General features: G+C 46.9%; 1 protein-coding gene across 2 annotated transcripts in view; it reads right to left on the bottom strand.

Annotated features, from left to right (window-relative positions):
• Positions 1 to 13,222, bottom strand: part of LOC135394887 (serine/threonine-protein phosphatase with EF-hands 2-like) — a 188,679-nt gene that overhangs the window by 26,677 nt on the left and 148,780 nt on the right. For both annotated transcript variants that reach the window (XM_064625929.1, XM_064625928.1), the window contains exons 4-11: positions 12,906 to 13,072; positions 12,270 to 12,431; positions 7,651 to 7,817; positions 7,432 to 7,468; positions 7,218 to 7,367; positions 7,083 to 7,145; positions 6,036 to 6,221; positions 575 to 720 (exon numbers count right to left, since the gene is read on the bottom strand). In XM_064625929.1, coding sequence (XP_064481999.1) covers positions 575 to 720; positions 6,036 to 6,221; positions 7,083 to 7,145; positions 7,218 to 7,367; positions 7,432 to 7,468; positions 7,651 to 7,817; positions 12,270 to 12,431; positions 12,906 to 13,072 — 1,078 coding nt within the window. The remainder of the gene's footprint in view (positions 1 to 574; positions 721 to 6,035; positions 6,222 to 7,082; positions 7,146 to 7,217; positions 7,368 to 7,431; positions 7,469 to 7,650; positions 7,818 to 12,269; positions 12,432 to 12,905; positions 13,073 to 13,222) is intronic.

Below are 13,222 nucleotides of genomic sequence, written 5' to 3' on the forward strand. Positions count from 1 at the left end.
GTGCTGAAAAACGGAAGTAAAATTGCGATTTATCCATCTTCGCGTAATCTCGTACGCGAAAAATTATATTCGCGAACATACTGCCTTGCCATTGCGACCTGCAAAAGATAGTAGTCGACAAAAAGAGACATAAAAGGAAAACATATTTACACCATACTGACAACCCTCTCATCGCGGTGTCCGCGGTACCGGCCATGTGCGCTAGTCATGAAGCCGCAATAGCTAAAGTTGTCCAGTACGTTGAAAAGCATTCATAATGTACAGTAGACGGATTGGTAAAATAGCCGTTGCCTCATGTGTCCGGAAGGTATGAGTTTTAATTCCATAAAAAAAAAAAAAATGTTAGTGCCGCGAAGGAGGTGCGGCTATAATTGATGTACACACGCGAACATAGGTGAATTGAGAGACGGAGAAATAACTAAACATTATAGGCAGGTTGCCAACTATGCCGACATCTATACCGAGAAAATCTGCTCCGAGAAAGTCTGGGTCCACTCGGCAACACTGATTTCATTTTCCCCGATACAGATCCACATCCCACGACCCATGAAGCGCTTGTGGGTAATTCACTCACCTCTGCTGAATGGTAGCTTTCCGCGTCTGCGCCGTGCTGACGTACATGACCGTGTGTGGAACAAGCTTGGGTCCGACCAGTTTGACGTAGGCGCCTCGATTGCTTCCGATGTCGTAGTAGTTGGACGCTGAGAAGATGGTTAGCACCTGCAGTGGAACACGTTCACCAAATGTCACGTGTAAGTTTTCATGCTGGCATCACACTTCGGGATTCCAGAGACATTATTGTTTTTTTTTGTGTGTGTGTGTGTGTTTATACTAGGATTTTTGTTCTTTGGACAAATCGCGTGTCAGAATTTTCAAAGGCACGATATATGTTAAGGCATGTAACTTGAAAATGTTGCCGAAGAGATACCTTCTAGAAGCACAGACGGTTTTCGTACACGTGGCGTCGTAACCTCTATTAAGCACTTATCATGCTGATGTCAAAAAGAGAGACTAAAAAAAAAAGAGAAAAAACAGTGACGCTCATGTCAGAGCGTCGCACGTTCAAGTCACGTCTTCGCAATTACGCAGTTAAAAGAAATGGGGCTGCAGGTGCCCACCAGGGAGGCCACAAAGCTCCAGAAACCATAAGAAGGCACGTGGCGCAGTTCTTGCACGTTGTCCGAATGGCTGTCCTCGGTATCGCACGAAGGCTCGTATGTGACAGCACACTATGCAGTCATCTGCGAGAGCTCCTCCACGTGTAATAGTGAAGACTGAACACTGAACTGACTGAAGTACGCAACGTCCAGTGTTTTCGAGAGTTCCTCCGGCGGTGGTCTACGCGCTACATTACTGCCCACTGCGGCCGTGTCCCCTTGCACTGCCACTGGCTTACCTGAGTTGCGTCCTTTTTTTTGTAGGTTTACCTCTCGGTTCTTTATACATGACTAATATTGCTCGCTGTTTAGCTTGTTTCAAGCGTATCGCGTAACCATTTCGTGCATTCTATTTGTGGTGACACTGTATTGGAATTGTACTACACGTGTGTACTTTGGCACATTATCTGCATTATTTGGCAGCTCTGCAGTGCCGCCTGCAATCGATCGCGGTCGCACCATTCACATTGGCAACCATTCGCATCCATTCCTCGGCCCTTTGTCTTAACCAGATCGACCATCGCCAAGCTCTTGAGTAGTTCCAGATTTTTCTCCGGGACACCGGTATCCTCTCTACCCTATGACGTGCCTGTGTGCTGTGTGTGTGCTTTTGCCTAGCGTTCTGTTGATGTCTCACTGACTCCACTGGCTCTCGACTCCTATTCAGCGCCGTTCATCACCTCATCACCAGGACATATCTCATCCTGCCCACTGTGCCTTGGGGTAGTGGGCCGCACCTCATGTGGCGAATTTCCCCATTCATATAATCATTAATTTATCTGTCGTTATCGTTGGCACATCATCCTGAAGAGAGAAGATAAAAAGGAACCATCTCTGAGTCGAATCAGAAGACGCAAAGCAATATGAAGACCAATATCTCTTTTACGACAGCTGTTTCCTCAGCTATTTTATCAGAAGCACTCCAATATTTACACCGTGGACGCGCGGGAACGACATTGAAGACGATGCAGCTTCAAACAGCGCGTTACTGTTGATGACATGGTCGTCACGGCAAAGTGTGGCGTCTGATCCAAAGAGAGACGTTAAGAATTCAAGGAATGAAACACTCGTTTCGCGAACAGCCTGAAGTAAGAACGGTGCAGCTGGGCTCACGTATTCATTATTAACGGCGCCGTCGACGCAAAAACACTGGTGTGACGCCGCTGCAGAAATGAAATGTACCCTTTCAAATATGGATGAGACGACTACAGCACGCGGGAAAGTAACACACCGAACAATGTCGCCTCTGCAGCACCTGTAGGTCCTTTACTAATAAATGAATACGATTTCTCCATCTGTCATAAGGAAAATCTCGTTTTCACGCGACGACTCAGTGTCCGGGCACGAGGTTCCGCAAGGATGTCCCACTACAGCTTGACGTAGAAGGGTAGAAAATCCAGCGAATTGCGCCAAAGAAATGTCAGGGGTATAGGGCTGTTGCAGTGAAGTTTGCACAGCGCCATTTCGGGCCCAAACGGCCGCGGATACCAACAGTAAGGAGTTCCATCAGCGGGTTTTGCATGGTGTGTCAAACGGTATGGTGCCAAGGAAGCTACAAAACCTGTAGGAAATCAACAGAAAAAGCGGTGCTTCTTGAAAAGCGTGAACAACTCGAAACCGTGTACTTGAAAGTGCCGCGTCGTCTGCTAAACTGGGGAGTGTTGCATGATTTGGGGCGCTGATGTTGCTGCTCACTCGCGCCACCTGGCCCAGAGCAACAGGCCCATAGGGAAGTGCCCCAGGACAGTATAGCCGCCGTTATTTCGAACCGAGACTGTTGTTCTTCTGGGCACCATCCTCATAAATGGCATGGTATTTCGAAGTGTTTGAGATGACGTGTCAAAGGGTCGTGGGTATTATGGGGCAATACCATTCAATATCACGCCAATGGTGAGGACGGTGCCCAGAAGAACAACAATCTGTGTTCGAAACATAGACGGCTCTCATCCAGAGGCACTTCCACACGGTTTGAGGAATACGTAGTCGAATCTGGCACTGATTTCGTGACTGTTAAACGTTGGGGAAGGATGCGGTTAGATCACGCTTATAGGTACTGTAGTGGCCACTGTAAACCAATCTTCCGATTCCGTGGCCTCGCTCCGATAAGCGCTCGACTACCCGAGAACAGTGGAAATAGCAATGGACCGGTCGATTATCACTTTGGGGCGGTCGGTTGCAGCTATATGGTACCGTTTATTGGCAGCACCTGTAACAACAACGGCCCAAGCGCAATGAGAGGAGATCCAGGAAAATCATTCATGCAAGTCTCAGATAAGCGGTCCTCTTTCATTGTACTTAAGACGTTCTTTTGCTCTTTCTTTCTTTTTTCCTTTTCGTTTTTCATCGCGCGAGTTCGCAACAAGTGATACTATGCGAGCACCCGGCCGTCCCCAAAATAACAATCGACCGGTCTAATGCTGTTTTCGCTGTTCCCCGATAGACGAGCGCTTATCGGAGAGAGGCCAAGGAAACAACCTAAGCAGCACAATGTACTGAAAGTCGAGTGCAATAGGGGTGGACTGTATGTGTCTTATCAGTGTTCCTTAGTTTCAAGACTCTGTTCAAGGTCTTCCATCTACCCGTCCACCCCTATTGCACTTGACTTTCAGTACATTGTGCTGCTTGGGAAGAGACTGGCTGGATTTCGGGTGATGCATTTAGGGCGCTTTTCTCTGCCTCGAACCCGGGCGATAAATTCGGGTGGTGCGGTCAGAACACGGGACGCGTGTGGGTGATGCACTAAGGAGCAGTTCGCTTGCCCCAAGCGCAGTTTTCTGACTCTTGCTGCGAGAGGTCGAGCCAGAATTGCTCTCTCGTCCTGGTGACGTCTGCTACGTATTGCTCCTGCGGCTGTGTGCCTGTCATCTGTTTCTTCGTTGCGTTCACTACTGACGGCATGGATCTTTACGAAAGTAGTAGCGATGAAAGTTCGATCGACATGCTTGCTATGTTTGTGGTCCGGGCTACAACAGGCGAAAGTGCGTGACGATGCAGACGACGCTGCCGGAAGTTCATGAACGCACAATGCGTAGCGAGGCGCCTCTCGTAGAAGAGCGGTAGAGCGTCCGACGTATTCGGGTGTTGACTGCTCCAGAGCGACTCGTAGCACTGGACCTGGGCGCTCGCTCTCGTATTACCAGATGCGTCACCCGAAATCGCCATGGGGAAGCAGTGGCCATAACAGTACATACACTGGCGTGTTTGGTACAGGAATTATTTTTTTTTCTTCTTTTGCATAATCGGTGCTTCGGAGTTAACGCGTTTTGAAATGACCGTGCATCGAAGTGCCCCGTTACCCATGCAGTTACGTTGTGTACCTAAAGGTTGTGTCACGTCATTGGAGCTCTTTCTCGTAGCGCATTTCGACTGGACCAGCAGTTTATGTGTGTGAATAACAAGTCCACGTGACACAATCCGTACTATGGCCTTCATCTTTTGTGTGCTTCTAGTTCCTCTGACCACAGATAAAAGGCGCGCGAAAGTTCGGACACGCAGGGGCAAATACTGCTGGGGAAACCCGATGCGACCACCTGCGCCAATGGACTGCTTTTGGCCTTACGTGTCTCGCTTTTCCCAGAGGTATCGACATTATACCCGCCACCCTCTTCAGACACCCGATATCCCCGGGGCGGTCCCAATGGGCGCTTCTGTCGATTCCAGACCCACTCTTTTTCTCTTCCCGGGCGCTGTCAACATGAATCACAAACAGAACCCGGTATACGATCCCTGTCCTTGCCTCCTGCACAATCATGTCATATTTCACGGAAAGAGTTTGATGTTTGTTTATGTCCAGCTGTGGTGGTGGGCACATCTGTCTTTCTTCAGGGTAGCATTACACGTACGGGACGACGGAAATTTGACGTGCCGTTGGTTGAAGCAAGATAATTTGTGTTCGTTCTGACAGTTGATGTCAATGCTTTCGGACTGTTCCGTGTTTTCTCGTTATATCATTTCCTAACATAACTACACCGCGCTGCACGAAAACAATCGGCGGAATTCGCCATTAGAAAAGTACGACGTTCCGGTGGATGAAATTTTGCGCACCGCTTCTCCGCGTAACTCACAGTCGAGTGCGACTCTAATCTCATTACTCGACGGCTCTAGTCTGTCCCTTTAAAGGGCCACGGCGAACTAAAAAATGACATTTTGATTTCCTAACATAAATAAACCTCGCTTAAAGAATGTGTACTCAAAAGATAAATGCATGAGTGAGAGAATATTGCGTGCGTGCACAAATTTTCTCAAGAACGTCACAGTTTCGGTATTCAAGAGTACGTGGCTCCATCAGCTCTGCTGCCTGTCCCTCTAACAAAAGCACACACGTATTTCAGTCACTCTGGGTCTGAAGTACACGCTACGGCAGTCTTTGCACAGGTGAGAGGTTAGAGGGAAACCACGTGACCAAGCGTCCACTCACAAGGCAGCAATTACAAGGGGGCTATATCCACAGACCGACATCTTACTCTGTTCGGGTTCACAGAAGAAACGTGCGCCTAACCTTGAGCTGCTACCGCCGTGTTTGTGAGAGGGACCAATGGGGTCGCTCCACGGACAATAGGGGAGAGAGGGATATTGGGGAGCTGCGCGGACAGCTGACCCGCTTGAGTAGCGTTATTGGAAGACCGCCAGCAGCTCTGGCGAGGAGACCGAGAGCGACCTCGGAGAAGCAATGTTGCCAGACGGATCGTCGGTCGCGCACATCGCGACTTCACACTTCTCAAAACAATAAAATTAATTTTATGACACTTCCGCGTCGTATATATAGGCAGACAAATATGTTGGGAAAATGGAATGTATAAGCCCTGTGTATTGTATAATGACACGAAGTGCAGTAGTATTCTGAAGGTACGACATAGCGGTACTTTATCGATGACGTACCTTTCCGTCGTGCGTAAACTCGTACCCGTCGGGCTTGCACTCGTGCGACCTGATGATGGAATCGAGTTTGTGTCTTCGAAGGAACGCCTTGGTCACGTCTGGTCCGAAGAAGCTGCCTCCGCCCCGCATCTCGTTGGGTCGACAGCCCAACTGGGGACGCGGGTCGCTCCACAGCAAGTCCACCAGCTGTTTCGTGCACATCAGGGATAACAAAGTCTCTTAATGAAAACGCACATATATATATATATATATATACTGGGTGAATGGGGTTCGGACGACCGCGAATATATGTAACTGAAATGAAAATTGAAACACAGACTACGAAGGTACGGGAAGTAAGAAAAAAGGGATAATTTATTTACATTTAAGATACTTGGAATGCTAAAAGGGTTGTCTACGTTACGGCGGAAGCTCCGCCTTCGTCAGGACAAAGTCAGGACTTTTGTCGTCAGGACTTTTTTGTCCTGACGAAGGCGGAGCTTCCGCCGTAACGTAGACAACCCTTTTAGCATTCCAAGTATCTTAAATGTAAATAAATTATCCCTTTTTTCTTACTTCCCGTACCTTCGTAGTCTGTGTTTCAATTTTCATTTCAGCTATATATATATATGCACGAATCACCAGACGAGAAAATGGAACTATGTTTGAAATGTGGCATGTTCGAACTCGAGGGTCCGCTATCACGAACGTCGGGGAAATTCCTGAGTATTGTCTTGCGCAGCTCCGAGCAGACGCTGTTGCCCTCAGCGCCTCTCTTTTCGTAGAGCACTAAAAAAGCTAATAAGGACAGCTCTGAGGAACTTCCTCAACATTCCCGCAAGTGGGCCCATAAGGCCCGTTCTTCTTAATTTAAGAGAACTTTGAACCAAATGAAGCAGACTCATCGATGGTTCCCGATGACGCAAGACATATATACCTTCGCAGTTCACATCATCCACACATCAACAAGAGAGGAACGTGCAACGGTATTCATTTAAAGCAGGTATACTGACGGACGTTTAAGCGCTATAGTACCTTGCGTTAGAGTTGATTTTTGGAAAACCTCACCTGTCTCCACTCGTTGGCACTGTAACCACCGGCGTGAACCGGGGGCTGCAGCACCGTTACGAACTGAAAAGGAAAGGGGAAGAAAACCGGTATGTGACAGTCATCCATATCAAAATCAAGATCAATATTGTATACCTGATGCCTGTCGATGTTAGCGATCACTTTAAGATCAGTGATGGAAGATACCCCACCGTGAACCACAAACACCTTGTTGTCGATGAGCGTGGCGATCGGTAACCAGCTGTACAACTCTTCCGTGAGCTGAACTATCTTGGCGGCTTGCTTCTAGAGAAAGCGTTGGCAACAATGTCAGCCGCGCATCGCAGTACCTTTTCAGCTGGGTACTTACTGTATATTTGAACATTATCTCCTTGAGGAATCCGTACCTTAAATTCAAAAAGGTTAGTATCGGTAATTCGTATCAAGATGCAAGAATGATTAGAGGTTCTCAGCAAAAATCTTTCCGAGACAACATTTCGTATACTAGCGTGTCATAGCGTTTATGTGTTGTTTTGCTTGTTCCTCCTCGTCCACGTACAAGTGTGCAAAAAACACGATGGGATAGTACCGGAGATTGACATTGAAGTCTTCGTGGTTTCCTCGGTTGAGGAAGACAGCACCTTGCCACACCAGCATGCAGGAAAGAAGCAAGAGGAGGACTTCGATGGAATGGATACCCCGGTCCACGAAGTCACCGTTGAACACGTAGGGGTTGTCTCGAGATGGAAGTCCATTCTAGAAGAGAGAGACGACCTTAGTCCTATTGTTCAAGAGTATGCTGGAATTAACGTGGTAAGTTGTGCTTTGTTGAAGAACCACGGATATGGTGCATGGTTCCCTATGATTCTTTATGGTTTCCGATGAATCGGAAGTTCGCCTCGTGTATTGATGTTATTGCAGAGGGCAAGGCTGGCTTTACATGGCAGGCTCGTGTCACGACTAAGCTATGTTATGTACTATAGAACGCTACAACCAACCAACCTAATAAAGATGGAGAACCGACCTATGGATCCGACCTACTGAATGTGATTTGTGAGGTGTCAATGAATTTTGTACATTAATTACGTTCATTTAATTTTTTTTATTTGCCATTGAATTTACGTTAATTAATTGTTACGTTAATTTTTTGCGTTACGTATTTACTCTTATCGAAGTAAATACGGCCTCCTTCTCCGAGAACATCGGTGGAAGGGTCTATTCAGCTTTGCGAGCGCACATTGCCAATAGCATGCTCACCGAAATAGCCCTAATTTTGAACATCAATGGTTGGTCAAAATGGAATTCAACGCACATGACTAGATAAAAATGAAGCAAATGTTGATTTTACACCTAGCCTCCGTGAGATCTCAATGTAAAATAGAAGTAACGCGTTACTTATGGGTAACAAGAAAGTGTTCCGCATAGTTTCTGTCACAAGTAACGTGTTTTAAGTTCCTTTTTTTGGTAACGTGTACAAGTCTTTTATGCAGTGATTCCTTTGGCAATGTCTACGTACAATTAAGGGTTAAAAATTGTATTAAAAGTTTAACGCTACATGTAGCGGAGTGGACGTAAGATCTGGGATATGACCTCTACTTGAGGCAAGATTTCCCTGAGTCCGGGGCGACATGGAGGAGATGAGACTCGAATAAGACCCGAACTTTGTCGGGTTTCGGTCTGGTCTTCGCTTCATCGGACCGGAATTGTTGTTGTTTCTTCGGAACGATTCTTCCACACGACCTGTTTCGTGCGTTATTTTCGCAAGCACACTTTATCATTTTCAGTCAATTACAAATACAAATTAAATAATATCATCAATGTCATAATATATCATATATCATAATATCATCAATACAAAAGACATCAAGCCAGCGCTAACATGCTACATGAAACGAGCAACATCATAAGCAATCTAACCGAGAACCACCGCTCGTATCTTGCATTCGCATGAATGCTTGTAACGAAATATTGAGAAGGACGAAAAAGAATAACGACACAAACCATCAGATCCTTTCAACACGAAGCTTTTGGTCACGAAGGGGTCCCTCGCGTGACTAAGAAGCCGTCTTCTGAACGCAGTCAAAGGAATTTATCCGTGAATGGTTTTTGGAGCACTACTTCTGATTACGAACTCGGGGCGTGCTTTGTAGTTTGTATTGCATTTGTAGTACCATATTGATCCTCTTTAAGGTGCATAGCCGCAGGTAAACAGTACTGCCCTGAGCAGGGAGAAACACGGCCAGTTTGAAGAGCTGTTTATAATCTCGTATAAGTTTCTTTCGAGAGTTTTTGAGCAGCAAAGTTTTCGTCCTTTAGTCTTCGTGAAAGAGATCTTAAAAGAGGACCAGCGTCGTGGCTGAACGATTTCGGTATGCACACATTAGTGGTACAGCTTCGGACAAAAGGTTACGGAACACGGCACTGGCGTATTTCTTCGTCGGAGCGCGACCCCTGCTAGCTATCAAGAAGAAATCGAACAAGAGACGGGTAACTGGCTGATTGATTGATTGATTGATTGATTGATTGATTGATTGAAAAAAAAATGGGGTTGGGTAACTGGCTATTCTATCCATCTCTCAGTGGGTGTGTGCACTCCTGTTTGCTGCTAGGGTGCCGCTCCGAAGGAGAAATTCGACACTCCGGTGTTCCGTAAACTTTTGTCCCAAGCTGTAGACGCTTTTGTCCATGCTGAAGACTATAGAAGGTGCTGAGTTGGAACTTAGAATCCTAGCACAAGCTGTGCCGGTTCAGGACTTCCGTGGATTTCCCGGCATACTTTGCAGACGCAATGTAGCACCGTATTCTACGAAGTCGGTCCAGCTACGACAGCCATATTAACCACTCTTCTCTCCCAACCCTTCGTGCTGTCCTCTCTCCGCCTGCACACCGATTCGTATAGGCACATTTGGTTCGCGGTGCTCCCAGCACCAGACCAGTAGTTCCGACGGTCGCCGCTTCGCGACGGGATATGGAGCTAGTTGGCTAGTCATCATCACGTGACTTACTAAAGGCGCAGGAGGAAGAGGGTTGAGCTAGGACCACACCGTAAAGCAGCAGACCACGCGTCATGCGAATGATGGTAGCCACAACGATGGTAAGGCACAGGTCATTTCCGGTCCCCGATAATGTGAAATAGAGCTACTAGCGATTACTGTCGTAACTAACCCTTAATTGCATTCCGCCCGGGGCCCCAAACTCTCGTAGCACGCATTATCGTTATCTTTCAAATGGGCTCATAAATCACGAACGCCGTAACGAATTAATCGGGTTCCTTCTATGTCGAGGTAACGACATCTTTCATTCCCTCTACGTTGTCGCGCTCCAAACGCCACGCGACGGTATGTTTTTGTTTGTTTGTTTCGGGAGAGGTTAGCCAAGACAGGGCCAGCTTGCCTTGGAACCCCTTTTGGCAAGCGTACGTGAGTTCAAACAAATGTCGCAAGTGGAAGTGAGCCCGCGGCGCCAAGGTCTTTATGTGTACTACAGTGAACCCTCGTTATTATGACCATGGTCGTTCCCGAAAATTTTGGTCATAACGCGGAATTGTCATATTAACGGAGTGGGGGGGGGGATTTGCAGAGGTGTCACTGCATTGGTCCCCAGGAGTATGGTCGTAAAGCGCGTATGTCAGATTATCGGGGGTCATATTAACGAGGTTTCACTGTAGTAAGTTGTGGACATATCTGTTTGAACATTTCGCGGTCGTAATATTTTAAGACCTATAGATCTCTAGTTGTGTTCTTCATACAGTACAACACTTAGTATACTATGAAGGGGAACTGTTAGAACAGCCTCTGTTCGAAATATCGGCGGCCCTCGCACTTCCGTTCACACTTAGTATTAACTAGTACTAGTACAATACTTAGTATTAGCGTCATGTACGCTAATCACTTCGGTAGTTACTGATCTCCAAAATGGTAAACACTGTCCCTCGCAGTACCCGCACGCTGTTGAACCACGCTCACGAAGAACCCACTCGTTATAATTAATACCACACTTTGCACTGGCAAGTACCCTCTGCTGCACAGTTACCTGTGTGTCTACGTAGCCTTTACTTACTCTAATAACTTCAACTCCATTCTCATATCTCACATTTAATGTTTCGCGTGTAATGGGGTAGTGTACCGCTATCCAGCTGTGAATCACCCCATGTCATAGACACGATTTATTTGCTGTTGTCGTTGTCTTCTCTATGTGTATGCACTTTTTTATGGTGTACACAGCGCTGGAGCCAAGAGAAACATGCATTAGGATGAAATCAACTGCACCTCTCGTTTACGCCCTAGTCACCCAACGCTGCCGACGGTAAGCTTTTTTTTTTTTTTTTGCAGTCGTCAGCGGGCTTGCTACGGGTCATTAAACAATTAATTATCGTCAACATCATAAACTGGCACGCTCAATTTGGCTAGGACATCACCGCCGATGTCATCGGGTGGATGTTCTTACTTCTATCTATAGATATGCTGCGACCGCTATTAAGGACCAGCATCCACGAGTCGCTCCATCTGCTGATTAGAGGCTAGGGGAAGTATGTAAATGTTCGAGAGAAAACTTTCGCAAATTCCGGAGTATGAAATGGTGTCGAAGTGTAACTGCAATATTACCATTTGGCAGCGGAGCGAAAAACGCGAACATTAACGATATTACACGCAAGGCTCCTCCATGTTGTCCCCGTTTTCCGTTCCAATCATCCAATCCAATCCGATCCAATGAAGCACCAATCATCTCCTTCGCTCCAAATCACGTGTCCCTCTGACGTGAAATGAGCGGTGTGCTCCCTGCGTTTCCGGTCGCCGCGGTTTCGACTCATTCGAATATCAAAATTCGGGGATGGATATTTTCACGCACGCGCGTGTTTCAGGATTTTTCGAACGTGGAATAGCTTTCAACGAGGACCGTTTTTCACTCTTCTATCTCGCTTTTAGCAGAAATTTCATAAATAACGAGTTCATTAATGAATTTGAGGTAATTCGTCATTTTGGTAGTTGCATACTTTCTTCGAAAGGATATCCGCATGGCCCTATAACTCAACTGCAAAAATGACATCTATGCTGTTCTCATAGCGCTTTTATATAAAAAAAAATCTATAAAGGGTGAAAATAAATACCCTGTATAATAGACGGACTCTGTTTACGCGTCAAAATACGAAAAAAGAAGCGCCGCCTGAAGCTCTCGAAGCACTTCCAGTGAACTACCGGATGCACTTGCCTTGTAGAAAACCGTGAGTAGATCATCCAGCTTCCCGTGCAGGTCTCCAACGACGGTGATCTGTTTGGAGAAGGCGGTGGATGCCGCACTGATGTTCGGTTGAAGCTGCAGGTAGCGGCGGGCTTCGTGAAGAATCATCAACACATATTTTACGTGCAGCGTCTGCGTCACCAGAGACACGATATATCTTCAACAGATCACTTGCTATCGCAACTACGACCTACTAGATTATAACGACCATATGTCATAATCGGTAACCCCTATGAAGAGCCCGTCCGCGCGATCCACTAGGGGCACTACTCATCGGCCCGCGAGATCTACATCATGATTGGACAATGGAAATTTGAATTTTGAACGCGCAGAAACGGACGCCCGACTATCGTAGCAGACGACAGCAACATCTCCTACGAAAACGCGTAGAATGAAGATGATAATCAACTTTAGAATGAAACATCTTCCGTGGGACACCCACCGCTTGTACAAAAATACTAAGGTAAGCTGAAGTACAAAGTGTTGTAGAAGTTGAGGAAGTAATATCTGGGACGATGAGCAGCGCCAAATGCGGCGCTGGGAAGGGGTGCCTATGACATGGTCGTTATAATCTATAGCAGGTCGTGATCGCAACAGAATTATCACCCTTCTCTCCTTGAAGCCCTGGATGAGTTCGTCTACTTGAGCAGCCGTCAGGGGGAGCTGGAGTCGGGGACCCTGGTAGGCATGCTCCACGGGAATGTCGTCAGGATTGGTGTTCCTCCACAACTGATTTTCTGCGTGGTCTGCCTTCTGAAGAGCCTTTGGGTGACCTGAATGCAGACGAGGCAGATTCAAAGCCACGAACATAATTGCGAGACAAAGGATGTGCTTCCAATTTGCGCGAATTCAGAAATGGCAGACCTCAGGGACATCACTCGCTGGCACCACTGAACAGGTTGTGGTGATGACGTTGAGTGATG

Source organism: Ornithodoros turicata, chromosome 5 (assembly GCF_037126465.1).
Source record: "Ornithodoros turicata isolate Travis chromosome 5, ASM3712646v1, whole genome shotgun sequence".
In the NCBI taxonomy this organism is placed as follows: Eukaryota; Metazoa; Arthropoda; class Arachnida; order Ixodida; family Argasidae; genus Ornithodoros; species Ornithodoros turicata.